Source organism: Archocentrus centrarchus, chromosome 12 (assembly GCF_007364275.1).
Source record: "Archocentrus centrarchus isolate MPI-CPG fArcCen1 chromosome 12, fArcCen1, whole genome shotgun sequence".
NCBI classification, from domain to species: Eukaryota; Metazoa; Chordata; class Actinopteri; order Cichliformes; family Cichlidae; genus Archocentrus; species Archocentrus centrarchus.
In genome coordinates this window covers 12,790,148-12,805,015 of record NC_044357.1, presented here as the reverse complement: position 1 = coordinate 12,805,015, position 14,868 = coordinate 12,790,148, and the positions used below count along the sequence as shown (strand labels likewise).

At 37.7% G+C, this 14,868-nt stretch overlaps 1 protein-coding gene across 1 annotated transcript in view; it reads left to right on the top strand.

Moving 5' to 3' along the window:
• The window catches only part of astn2 (astrotactin 2), a 244,812-nt gene that overhangs the window by 133,030 nt on the left and 96,914 nt on the right, over nucleotides 1–14,868 (top strand). Inside the window, exons 11-12 of the mRNA XM_030742268.1 lie at nucleotides 7,298–7,464; nucleotides 10,092–10,280. Of these exons, the coding sequence (XP_030598128.1) occupies nucleotides 7,298–7,464; nucleotides 10,092–10,280 (356 nt within the window). The remainder of the gene's footprint in view (nucleotides 1–7,297; nucleotides 7,465–10,091; nucleotides 10,281–14,868) is intronic.

Sequence of the window (14,868 nt, the reverse complement as noted above, 5' to 3'; positions counted from 1 at the left end):
GCAGTGGGGACAGAGCATCTCCTTGGTAAATCCCACACTTCATGATGACATGCGGTTGGATTGAAGTTGGCCTTTAGTGCTGTTTTCCACATCCCCATTTAATTAGTGATGAAGGCTCTTAGGCTCCTGTTGATTTTGTACAGTTCTAGGCATTTGAGGATCTATCTGTGAAGCATTAAGTCATAGGCTTTCTTTTAATCAATCCAGGAAGTGCACAGTTTGGTCAGTCTGGTCCAGGTTTCCTGCTTAGCCATGATCTTCTCTTCCAGGTCAGCTGCGCTCGCATTCAATGTACTAGTTGCTCTTGGGGCTTTGTACCAAATCTCATAGAGTGGTGGTGATGATGATATCTTCCCCCTAACCTGATATCCTGCCCCACCCCTTGCCATAGAATTTGCATTGTACCTCATCAATCTAGTTGTGATAGCAGTTGCTTCTTGCAAATGTTGGAACACTGAGCTACTAGTTGTTTTGATGTTAATCTGAATGTTATTTGTTGAGGAATCCATAGGTCCCACATCCTCTTCATGTAACCCCTTTCACTGGGATTACTTTCATAATAGCATTCCAACAATTTGCTAGTCTCATCTCTTGTCCGCTTACACTGTGTGTCTGTATGTGTGTGTGTATATATATATATATATATATATATATATATATATATATATATATATACACACACACACACACACACACACACGTGTATGTTAAAAGAAAAAAAACAGGTTTTAACTACTGGATGTTGCACTAGAGCAGCAGCAGCATGTCAGACCAAAGCAAAGGGCATGTCTGCAAGATGCACTTTTCTATACTTTCTGTGTCACTTCATGTCAACAAAGCTAAAAAAAAAAAAAAAAATGCAAAAAAACTGACACTTATTGCCGCCCCCACTCGTTGCTCTACTGTATTTCCTTTTGCTTGTGTTTTCACCATATTCCACCAAATATCTGCAAAGCTTGTGACTTTGTGGTGACTTGCAAAAGCAGCAAACAATGGTGATATGTTGCATTTGATAGATATTTAATAGATTTACTCACTTTCTTGGCAGCCTCTGGATACAAGCCGTGCTTTAGAAACGTGTCTCTCCTGCAGTGCTGATGGAAAACTAGAGCCAGTCCAAATGCAGAACATTGTCTCAACATCTGTGAATGGGGGCAAAGGAAAAAAAAATCTTTGCAGTCCTCCAAGTGTGACACCTATTTATCCTATTTACAGAGGGCAAGTCTCCCCCTGAAAAATAAAAATACATGTTGTTAGGTTTGTGTTTCTGTGTTGGTCATGGGTGTGGATGTGACAGAATGTGACCTTGTCTGTCGGTCACTGTTGGTGCACTGCAACTTTCTCCCAAAAATTTGACAGTCATCATCCCCGCGACTGGGTAAGAGGTTTTTTTTTAAAAAAACAAAATGGACCAATGTATAGATACACTCACTAAGCTAATAGTTTTAAAATGAGCAACCCAGATGCACTAACTCTGACATGCCACCTGGTAGATGGTACATTTTTCCATTCATCCTTCCTTCAGTCATATCAAGCATGTCAGGGCCATATGCTGACAAACAGCCCAGTACTATGATGTTCCCACCTCCAAACTTCACTGTTGGTGTGGTGTTTTGGGGGGTGATATGCAGTGCCTTTTGACCTCCAAACATGGCGTGTATCATGGCATCCAATGAGTTCAATTTTGGTCTCATCTGACCAGTTTTTCAACAAGGGTACAGAGGTCTTGCAAGAGCTCACTGGTTTTACCCATGATGAGATGTTTCTCATCATGGGTAAACCTTAGTAATGAGACACCTTTTTATAGGGTATCAGTTTGGACTGAACCAGCTGATATTAACTTGCACTAAGTGGCAGGATTGCTTTTTAATTACTGATAGATTCCAGCTGGTGTCATGACTTTGCCTGCTTTTTTGCACTTCCCTTTTTTCATGTATTACTTTTTCCCTGTGTCGTTATTACACATAACTTAATTTATGGACCTCTATGTTTTGATTTCTTTGCGTGTGTGGATTGGATAGGTTGTTACCGACATCTAGTGAGAATTTCATGTCAATAGAAATAAAATTGGTGACATGTTCAACATGTTTTTAACTGCTGTATTTCACCATAAATCCTATACATTTAAAAGCATTAAACGAAATGGCCTGAGTGTTTTAGATCTATTAGACAGTTAATGAACTCTCCCATTAGACTTCATACATTTCCAAACATCTCTTAACATCTCATTTCTAACTTGATTTATCTCCTAATGTCCTATATTGCTTAAGATTTATTTATAACAACCACGTAATTTGTATAATGTGCCAAAAGGCTTATGCCAAAGAAAAATATAATTTCTGATCTCAGGCACCTTTCAAAACAAGATTACTTACAGGTTTTTTTTTTTTTTGGGGGGGGGGGTTAGAGTAAAGGAGGATTTGAAACAGACATTCTGAGATAAAGAGGAAAATAAGATGGTCAATAAATGTTTGTACTATAAACCCTTTATTTTGACAAATGATAATGTGCCAGATAAGCAAAGTTATTCATAACTGTTCTTTCTTAAAAAGGTCCAATTATACTGGATTTAATGAGATGGATAATCTCATTGGGAATCTTTAAGGAGAAAACCAGGAGAACATAACAGTGATGGTTAACAGAATGCAGAAATGGAGGCAGAAATGCTAACTGTTATAGTCCTGGGCAACAATATACACCACCTCTGTTCTTTTTCGTCATACATGGTGACCAGAACTGAGTTGCCTATGTGAGCCTCTGCCTGTCAGTCATGTTTTATAAATAGCAATACATAGTTTTCACTTTAACTTCTGTACAACTTTTGTACAGGCATCTGACTAATATATCAGTGAACCTTCCTTAAGCACTTTTCTTTGTGCTTTCAAACCTATAAAAAATAATTCTCAGAGATATAATAAACTCACTTAATTTTCTGAACTTTGATAAACATTTAGTGTAATTGATTTTATATATATATATATATATATATATATATATATATATATATATATATATATATATATATATATATATATATATATATATATATAAATAAATGTATTTACTTATGAATAATACACCACAACAGATATTTTAGCTATTTGTCATTTTAGCTATTTGTCATTGTACGCCTACAAATAATCCTACACTGGCACACAAAACTTGAGTCTAGATGAGTCAGAGTAGTTGTCAGTACCAATACTAACAAGAAATTACAGCAACATTTACAACTCCAAGTAAAATGTTGGCTGGCAAACCCAACACATTTTCAGCATGTGGCTCACATCTGAAAGTGTAAATTGACCACAGCTGAAACCTGTCAAATATTCAAAGATGAGAATTTTTTTTCTGGCTGTAAACTATTTATAGTATCTGAGACACTGTATGCATCCTTCTGTCCTGATGGAAACTCATGTGGGATGGTAATTTTGTTGTTTTCCAGCATCTAATGTCACACTTACGTAGTAGGAAACATTATACAACATTTCTGCTAACTGGTGAAAGTCAGATCTTGGGTAGTGAAATGTACATAAAATGCACAGGCTTATGGTTCCTGTTTCTCATTACACAGAGGAATCATTTCCTTTCTGTTGTCGTTTAGTAAAACAATTTCAAAGATTAGTGTAGTGTAGGATGTGGCCTTCCTGATAGTTATTAAAAAAATAAATAAGTAAATCAGTTGTGCCATGATGTGTGCCAGGTTGATTACTGTATTACCAAATGAACTGGAAAACAAAACAAAAAACAAGTGGTGCCGGGCACAACAAATGTTGAACATTGAACGTTGTCTGTCTCACAGACATGTCACTCTCCAAACATTGAATCAGAGATAACATAGGTATATTGTCCATACAATAATTTTCCAATGTTTAAAAAGTTGGCAGGTGGGCAGTAATAGGGGAACTGAGTGATCAGATTGATAAAGAGTCAAAAGTTATGTCATATTTCATCATATCCCTATCAAATGTTACACGTCCATGGACAATAATGATATGCTTCTTACTGCAACAAATGAGGATGATGTGTCTTTTTTCAGCTGGGATATGGCCAAAAATATCCATTACATAGTTTCCCGTGTTAAATTCAAGTAGCCTGCAGATCCAGAATCTGGATTGAATCCAGGTGACGCTCAGTTTGGCACTAGTTCTTGGCCCTCCACAACTGTGGACCAAATATAGGAATTTTTAAATTTTGCCCTACATGGAGTCTAGGGTATAATTTGCTGGATTTTGACTGCTTTTGATTCTACCTTTATATAATACCTTAAAAAACAGTTTACCTTGCCTTGTTTGGTATTTTTTTTTTTCCCCAAAATACCCTCACATATGTGACTGTATAGTTATTTTTTTCATTTTGGCATACTATATTAACACATTAGAACTAAAAAAAAAAAAAAGTTAGACTTTTTATAACTTAATACACAAATATAACTTGTAATTTTGAAAAGATTATACACAGATTGTCACGGTTGTAGGCTACAAGGTTGACCCAAGCGCAAACACGGACAAGACGGCAGGAGCTGATTGCAAACAATTTATTAACACCACAAGGTAACTGATACCCAATGCCAGGAACGGTATCCAGAAGAGTATTCTTGTAGAGCACTAGTTCACTGGTAAGGGGCACACGAAGAAAACACAGGTGGTATGGGTGCGTCTCTCTAGGCAGAGGAACAGGAGTTATTGTTTGCTTTACGGAAAAAAGTGGTTAAAGAGACAGTTTCGGAATGGGACAAGGGATCTTACTTGTAAGCAGGGGTTGTGAAATCCGTGGGAGGAGGTGTGTGGTTGCTGTGGAAGCTTTGATGTCTTCCAGGAGGGCAGGCAGGTGAAGCAAGGCAGGAAGTAGCAAGGTATCTCCAGGAAGCATGGCGAGCAAGCAGATCCAAAACACAGGGTTGGACCTCATAGCTACTGGACATAAACGAAGACATGAGCACAAGCAAACGATTCTCTCAGTAACAAAAGGGCTGGAAGTCATTAGCACACAATTGCAAACACTCTGGCAAAGACTGGGGGATCAGGCTGGGCCCGAGTTAATTGCCACGAAACAAGAAATAGGTGTGTCAGCTCTGACCAGAGGAACTCTATAACACCTGCCTCCTGGAGAAAAAGGAGAGAGAGAGCAACACAGCATCCTGACACAGATTTATTTATTTATTTTTTCTTAATTTAATTTTAAGTCCGGCAATGCCTCGGGCATTTTTCAATGCAACTATTTATAGAACAATCAGGTGTCAAAATAAGATGCCACACAAATGATTTATGCGATTCCAAAAAAACAGTTCCTGTCCACCACAAGACAGAGGGGCACATCACAGGCCTGACACGTCCAGGTGCGTCACTCCTCCTGTTTTACACCTGGAGACAGTGTTTTCATTTGGGTCTGCCTTTGGTGGCTTTTTAGCTAGCATCTCCCTTGTGTTTAGTGTGTTGACTACACAGCACACTAAGCACACTACACTACACAAATCTCTCAAAACTCTCTAATAATATTGCTGTCTCTCTTTCGCCCCGTCACTCTCACAACTTTCACCTGTTCCTCAGCAACCAAATGCCACACGTTGCCATTTTTCCACCAATAGAAAAAGGGGATGTGATTTTTCTTTCTTTTTTTTGACTCACAAGCTCTTTCTACTAGGGAATATCCAATTTTTACCATTTCTTCCTTAGTACCCTTAGTACCAACTGTGCATCATTTAGATGCCACAGCCTACCTGAGTATTGTTGCTGGCCATGTCCATCCCTATATCACCACAGTGTACCCATCTTCTGATAGTCTCTTCTAGCTGGATAACACACCATGTCACAAAGTTCAAATCATCTCAAACTGGTTTCTTCAACATAACAATGAGTTCACTGTACTCAGATGGCATCTACAGCTGACAGATGCCAGTCCATTAGAGCACTTTTAGGATGGGGTGGTATGAGAGATTCTCATCATGGAGCTGACAAATCTGCAGTTATGACAATATGGACCAAAATCTCTGATGAATGTTTCCAACACATTGTTGAATCTATGCCGTGAAGGATTAGGTGGATATATTAGAATATATAATATTCTAATATTCTACCATAAGAAATGTTTTATAAAACAAATATAATTTTGTTATATTTTTTTTAATTTGACAGTACTTGTCAAGAGTGTTTCCCACCAATGTTTTAGTTGCCTCAGCAGATAAGCTGAGTCAGCAGAAAAGTCTGACCTTTTTGTTTTGTTTCTGTAATAATCATCTTGTTTACATACGAGATGAATAATGCAATATAATTTATGAGAGTAAGCTATTAAGTCAACAAGTGATTTATTGTTAGTAATATTACATTTTAAATGGAGTCCAACTTTCTTATATAATACATCTGCTGCTTTTGCAGTTATGAATAATTAGTATTTCTTATGCTGGAGGAAATATAATTCATTTAAAAATCCACTTCATAAATTAAATTCTGTACTTTAAATTAACCAGGGAAACAGTTAGGGTGCTGGACCCATTGTTCCTCTTCTGATTTCTGGCTTGAGTTGAGATGCTCAGATAAATGGGATTTGTTTTGGGTTTGGTTGATGGGAACTAAAAGTTGAATTAATACTTCATAATAAAATGAAATGTGGTATAAATAATTTACTGCAAGGTAAGGTACCATTTTTTAGCGAGCCACTAATGACTTTGCTAATTATTATCCATCCAAAAGGTCTCAGTTGACTTAATGTCAATTTGTAGCAAACAAGTGTGGCTATTTCTGTTCACTGGTTCATTTACAACACTTGACTTTACTGCAGCACTGGTCCCAGGTTTATTAATGTTTTTTACACTTTTTATCAGCATGGAATGGGCAAATTCACAAACAGAAATCATTTTAATTGCTGATACTTGTGTCTCTATCTGTCTCCTCTGATTTTTTTTTCTTTCTGGCTTAAAAAAAAACAACAACACAGGTCTCTGTGTAAACTGAACGGGCCTTTCTACTCAGGTAGTAAAATGAGCTGCAGCGACGATTCTGAGCTGCAATTGTTTAATTTTCTAATCCCATAAGCTCCTCCGCCTTTGTTGTGTTGTATCAGAAAATATAATTGGCTTCAATTCTTCTTTTCTTGATTCTGTTCTTTCTGAAAGTCTTGCTGCCTACTACTCTTGTCTTATCTTCCCAGTCTTACCATCCCTCAGTACTTTCCAATCCTGATTAAAATGCACATTCTGACCTCTGTGTTTTACTCTCTTCTTCTCTATTCCTATTTGGTGTCTTCGTCCTCACCCCCTGCCCGTGTCCCTCCCACTGTCTTTCCTTCTTTCTTTTTCTTTCAGTGTCCTGAGGGGCTGAGGCCAATGAAGGATGGCTCAGGTTGCTATGACTACTCCAGGGGCATTGACTGTACGGATGGCTTCAATGGAGGTTGTGAACAGTTGTGTCTCCAACAGCTTGTGCCCCTTGAAGATGACCCCAGTTCCAGCAATGTACTCATGTTTTGCGGGTGAGAATAGCTAGCAGTATAAAAAAAAAAGAAAAAGAAAAGAGAGAAAGACAACTGGAAGATGTTTGCAGGTTCTCAATAAAGCTCCCTTATGAAGTATGTTTCATGAGTGATGTTTTGATCAGACAAATATTAATTTCAAAGAATATTGAAGAATATTATTATATCTATTATAGATAGATAGATAGAATACAGTATAGTATGTACAGTATACACCATAAACTGTGAATCTCACCTTTGAGATCTTGTTCACAGCATCTATCCCAGCTACTATTTTTAGACCACTCAGTGGAAGTCCTGTTCGGTTCCCTTGGCACATGTGCCTGAGTGTTATGGAGGTACTGTGTCAAAACAGTGAACCTTTAACCTGATTTCCATGTTGTGGAAGAAGTCACAGGGAGGCAAATCTGATGAGTAAGTCAAGACGCTATTGGTGTTGCCAAAAACACCCCAGTCTTGTCACTGCACTCAGTTCCAGCACAAGATGGCCCATGCCAAAGTTCTCTGCATGATACAAAATGTAGGTATGCACTGACAGTCTGATACTGGGGAATTTGTTGGTGGTGCACAACCTTGTGAATGTTGAAAACAAAGACATGGCCATGCTCCTGGTACCACTCTGGATCCTGTAAACTAAATTCTTCAACTGAGCATTTTTAAACTCCTGCATCATGGGTGGAAGCCCTGCACTCATCACTGGCAATTATCCTGCATATGATGATCAGGTCATGGGATGGTGATATCTGTTGTCCAGAGCAGTCCAGAGATGCATGAGAAGATGGTCTTGCAGGGCAGATCAGGTCAAATTTCAATTATGTACAGTTTTTGTTTGGGTCACTTCACAGAACTTTTTGATTACACCCTATTATTATATGTTATACATACTAAGATTTTCATTTGTTTGCAGAGTGCCAGCATTCAAAAATTACATCAAAAGTTTAATCTGAATCTCGGACCAGCTTACTTACAGAAACTTTAACACTTTTGTCGTCATATTAATGGTGCTCCAACTGCAACTAATCAATCACACTGTTACTTTGAAAATCGATGAAAAACACTGAAAAATCTCCTACAGTGTGGCTCGTAGTAGTTGATAAAGATGAACAAATTTTAAATAGAAATGTCACTATGGTGGAAGAATGGGTCAAACACAGGACTCATGAGATTTCTACCAAAAAGACCTGATGATAAACTTATCCAATATGAGATTTATTTACTCAGTTTCCAAATTACAAAAATGTTATAAGCCAATTAAAGTTAGAATGGTGTTCCTGGGGCATTATTAAATATAATCTTGTTCCAAACATGGCAGGTCTAAATCAGGACTACAAAAAGAAACCAGAAATAAAGGAAGTACTCCTGTCGGTGTGTTGCTAGCTTTAGGGATGTCCTTCCTATTTTTCTTTAAATAGATGTATTCTTTGAGGGTATTTATACTTCAAGACTCTTATGTTTGGCTGACCATTTTGGAACATAATCTGATCATGCCACTGAAAGCTGCTTAATTCCTGGGACCAGTGCAGCAATAAATGATATAAAGAAAAGATACTTGAAAACATGTCTCAGTGCATTTACTTACTTATTAGTGGAAACTTAACAACAGAAACTTACAGAAGCATGAAGAATGTCCTCGTTCTTCTTGTACTGTGTCTGGTCCATTTCTCTCATTTTCTCAAGAACATTTGGTCCCCTTATACTGTGGGCAAACATGAAAGTTGTGGCAGTGTCCAGCTACCATAATATTCTGTTTCATTTCATAAATTTGTTTTAGTAAATCAAAATCAGTGATGAATGGACAGTGTTTGTTATTTTGTTTTTTTTTTTGTTTTTTAAATGCCTTATGAAATGAACAGATTAAATTGATAAAGTCACCTGAAATGTGTTATTCTGTTCTGTAATAATGCAAACTGCTGGTTCATAGAAAAGGAAACAGATTTACCTTTATGCCAAAGAAAGACGCTTCTCCACCAGGTCTGAGTACTGCAAACAGCAGTTTACATCTCCTTCCCACTGAAGTGAAGAGACCAGCACAATTGCATGAGTCTAGTGCCCAGCCCTGTCTAACAGCAGTGACTGCTCAGCCTGGTCTGTAAGACGGGATTGTGCACAAAAGTGGAGGGTATAATTTTGACTAACTGCAGAGTCTGCTGAATCCAGCACCACTGGAATCTGTTTTAAAATGGTTTTCACCAGAGTGCCTGTGTCAACAATCTCTGCGGTGATAATTGCAAGTGAAGCACTTTGCATATGTAAAAAGCATTTTAGCTTTGACAGCAAGAAAACAATATAAATGCGTATAAACTGAATACCTGGAGAAATACTGTTTCACAGTAGTGGTTGTAATTAGCTGTGTTAGGGTGTTATCAGTGTGAGGGAATGCTACAAAATATGGGTAAGATTTTGGCATGGTCGTTTTCTCTGTATTGATCTTTATTTGTAATTTATAAATGAAAGTAGAAACTTGGGAACATCCTTGTATTTAACATCTTTCCAGTCACAATCAACCTGCCGCAGCTCAGTCTTCTGTTTAACATCTTGCGAGCAACTATCCTTTAACCTCAGCTGTAAACATGTTCTCCTGCGTTGCATATCATACATTGTATTGACAGTGTTTCCCTCCTCCTCAGATGCGTGCAGGAGTACAAGCTGGCAGGTGATGGGCGCTCCTGTCTCCTGCAGTCAGACAACTGTGATGGACCAAAATGCCCAAAGCAGGATGTCTACTTCAATGACACCTTGTTTGGTGAGATGCTCCATGGATACAACAACAAAAGCCAGCAAGTCAACTTGGGACAGATATTCCAAATGACCTTCCGGTAACTAATGCAGAAGTACATGCATTATATTTATATGACTATACAGAATAATATTCATGTGTTATTTCTCTTTTTTGTTTTTAGTGACTGTTATGTTGTTCTCGCCTTTTCTTTAATCTTATCTAGAATCTTGTCTTGTCTTATAAGTTTGTGCTTTTTCTTTGTCTTTTGTTGTTTTCTTATCTGTTTTGAAAAAAATCTGTCTTTATATTATTTCCAACTAAACTTGTAGACACTCAGTCTTCCCTTGAGACCTGCTGTTTCACATCTGAACAGTTTTTCTGCATCTCGGGAGACACATTGAGGCAGCTCCGAGAATCAGCAGTCAGGTTTTGCCATTGGGTTGCTGCGTCTGTGTTTGCTTCAGTGTGTGTGTGTGTATCTATGTAGATATGTGTGTGTTAGAGAGAGAGAGAGTGAGAAGGGCATGAGAGTGTAATGGTTGAGTGAGGATTGAGACTTATCCCATGGCAGTTCTCCTTAAACTGTCAGCTCTCTGAAAACCTGGCTCACTCTGATAAGTCACATGCTGTCTGAGAGGAAATGCGCAACACTGAAAGATGATAGGGTCTATTTATGCACAAATACAGTACCCATGGTAAACATGCTCAACCTATATCTCACATTCTCTGTGTCTGTCATCATTATCTCATGTGCGTACTATATAGGCACAGCTTTCGGCAGTGTTATCATGAAATGCTGTTCAACTGATCTGCCCTGTGGGTCATAATAATTGTGCTTAGCATACGATCATGATTTTACAGCATATACTTTCATGTAACAGAGAGCAGCGTAACCTTCCCTCCTTTCAAAAATGGCTGAAATTAGTTTAGATCCAGATGGATTCCATTTGAATGTACTGAAACTTTCTTTCGGCATAGTCAAATGTGATTCTACTGAATTCCACTTGTGCTCAGGAGGGATGCTGAGCACAAGGTAAGTGTTTCTAGTCTGCAGTTTTATGCCATTAATTTCACTTTATAATGGTCACATTATAGTCAAAGAAGCAATTTGAATAATGTTAACATAAGAGTCTTTGTAAGCTGTTTGTGTGAAGTCTTCTCTCAGAAGCATGCTATAATTCAGGTACTGTAATTTCACATAATTCCTCAGAGAATTCAGCATTTCAGTAATCCACAGATAAGTGCATAAAAAGGACACTTCTGCTTTAATATCCTTATATTCTTAATATAAACAGCTTTCAAAAGAAGCAGTTCCAAATGCCATTAAGTTTCATTTATTTGGGATTTAACACTTGACACAATCGTGCCAGCAGCATCCTTGAAGATGTTATTGGAACATAGAGATACTTCTGCCTATATTAACTAGAGTGAGTTATTTTAAAAGATGACCAATAAACACATGGCTTTTTCTCATGAAATTAAATAAGACTCCAGCCCTGGTATAAATGAGCTTTTTCATACCTTCAGGAAATGTCAACCAATTACCAAAGTATACAAAATACGTCAATAAAAGCTGTAATGTTTTTCTTTGAGTTTTCTTATGTTATACAGTAAGAGGCTTCAGAGCATTCATAAGACTAAAGAGCTACAATTTAAAGGTGATTGTTGGCTCTTCAGCTGTAAGCTAAAAAAGCAACTACATATCTGTTTTATCTGTTTTGGAGCAATGGTTGGCATGTCCATAACTTAAAATGGGAACTAAAGCCGTCAGGTTTCCTAAAGGTTTGAGAGGCTAAACCAGTTGGGAACTGCCTCTAATACACTCCGCAGGACACAGTTTGACAGATGAAACAAAGGCACAGTTTGGGGATTATAAACCGTGGCAAAGACGCAGCCTTGAGACTTTTGCCCTCAAGCAGTACGGTGCACAGTGGGTCCTCAGCCTCCAGACTCCAACTCTACTTGCTGGGTTATATTCAATACAGAAAGTAAAAACACATGTACTCAAGACAAGGACTCTGATGAAATTATAGAACTGAAACATTTAAACCAGTGTTAACACGTTGGCAGCCCTGAGACATGCAAGGCAAGTGATGAATGACATACTGTATGCTTTTCACCTGATAAATTCAATATAAAATCACGTCACTCTTGGAAACCATAGTTAATTTTTTTTGGCTGTTTTTAAAAAGAAAAATTCTTAAAATCCTCTCTAGCACTCAGGTATTGATCAAAGCTTCCATTACAGCTGCAAGCAATCTCGTAGTGAAGACATAGCCAAACAGTAAATTACCAAAGAGAAGTCACAGGACTATTAACTTTTACTTTTCCTCCATTTTAGTGAATGTCTCACCTTTGCACAGCTTGCTGTTTGGCGAGGTCTATACTGGGTAATAAACACCATCCTGTAAGCATGGTTGTTTTGTTGTGCTCATTGGAGCAGGGACAGCGAAAAAAAATCTTAAAAGGTACAGTCAATGTAGAAGTTGTCCTTAATCACAAAAAACCAACAAAAAAAAAATTTAAATAAAATAATTATGAAGTTACAAACATTATAAATTACATACACAATTCAGCTCTAGCTGAGTAATTCACCTGATGACTTCTATAGAAAGATTTAGATTAAGTTTCCCTGCATTGGCAAGGTAACTGCAGACAAATCAACTGAATGATTGCCTTTTAAAAGGGCCCTATTTTCAGTACTGAACATCAAGTAAAATGTCCACTCAGCCACAGCTCTCCATCCACTTTTTCTTTCTTTTAAATTAGTTAGGTATTGTGGTTATGTGTCTTTCCAAGAAGTTAAGGCACACTTTAGAGAGAACACTTATAGAGAACTTTTTTTTTCCTGTTTTCCATCTCAGCCTTCATTTTCTTACACCTGTGCAATCTGCACCTGCGCTTTGAAGCTAGAAAAATTTCCATGCTAATTGCAAGATTCATACTTAGCTGCACTTATATGGTTCCCTGCAGTTAAAGGCACACTTGGCTGATTACATGCAGATGACAGGCAAAGTGCACTTCCAGGCTGATGTGCCTGTTTGGATAAAGAATGTACATGTCTCTAGGTGCAGAGTGTGTCTGAAACGACGCACAAAAAGCATTTAAATAGACCGACAGTACACGGTTCAGTACTTTTTGAAGAGAAGCTAGAGAATAAAAGAAAGGTGTTACTCTGTGTATCCATTATTTAACTCAATGACAAATTCGGTGGTGAAAAAATTTTGTTTAACCAGTATGTATTTTGTATGCACCAACACTTGCCTTTCATCTTGGTTTCAATTTATTTCAGTCAATGATAGAAAAGTTGAGCCAGTGTAAGTCTAACCAGAAAAGCTCAGCACACAGGAAGTTAATACTTGCCTTCCAGTGTCTCTAATTAAACATGTGTATTATGCCATGTTATCTTATTGTGGTACTTATTATGCTTATCAAATCCACTGTGTCATTTGTCACAAGAACATTAGCTTTGTCTTCATAATGATTTTGCTCCCATAAGAATCTACTTCACACTCTATGTATTTGTAGAAACATGTTGCAGTTTTTATTCTCATAATTTTCTACACTTCCCCCCACACCTTCTTTGATATGCAGATGCAAGCCTTATTCCACATCCTTCCGCCCCATTATTTTTCTCACCTCCACAGTCTAGTGGTTCTCTGTCACATACACAATGCCCCATTCCCCTGCATCAGCACCTCAAAGTGAAATATTAGATGATTGAGATGAATTATATAAATTGAGTCACAGCTTCACAGGTCTGTTTTTTTTATATATGAAATACATTTTGCATGCATTTTGTTTTAAATTGATCTCACTTTGCACAGTATGTTGAGGTACGCCCGGGGAATGATTTTTGCATATTGCTGTAAAAATACAGAAATATAATATTACAATGTCATGCAAGCATTCATCCGTATGATAATATTACATGTGTAAATGAGGATGTGGAAGTATAAAAAGCTATGGAAAAGAAATCCAACCAAAAAGGGTGATTATATTTTATATTCCTCTTCCATTTACAGTATGCGTCTCATCAGACCAAAGGACAGATTTCCACTGGTCTAATGTCCATTCCTTGTGTTCCTTGGTCCAAGTCATTCTCTTCCTCTTGTTGTTCTTCCTTAAAAGTGTTTTTTTAGCAGCAGTTTGACCATAAAGTCCAGATTAACTCAGTCTTCTCTAAACAGTTAATGCTGGGATGTGTGTGCTACTTGAACTCTGCGAAGCATTTAGGTGGACTCTTATCTGGGGTGCTGTTAACTTGCAGTTTCTGAGGCTGGTAATTCTGTCCTGTGCAACAGAGGTAACTCTTGGTCTTCCTTTCCTGGGGCGGTCCAGATGAAAGCCAGTTTCATAACATTTAATGGTCTTTGTGACTGCACTTGAGGATACTTTCAAAGCTCTTGAAATTTTCCGGATTAAGTGACCTTCATTTCTTAAAGAAATGATGGACTGTTGTTTTTCTTTACTTAGTCGAGTAGTTCTTGCCATAATATGGATTAGAACATTTCTCAAACAGTGCTATTCACTGTATACTGTACCAACTCTTCACAACACAACTGATGGTCTCAAACGCATTAAGAGGGCAAGAATTCAAGAAATTAACCCTTGACGAGGCACAGCTGTTAGCTGAAAGCATTCCAGGTGAATACCTCATAAAACTGACTGAGAAAATGCCAAGA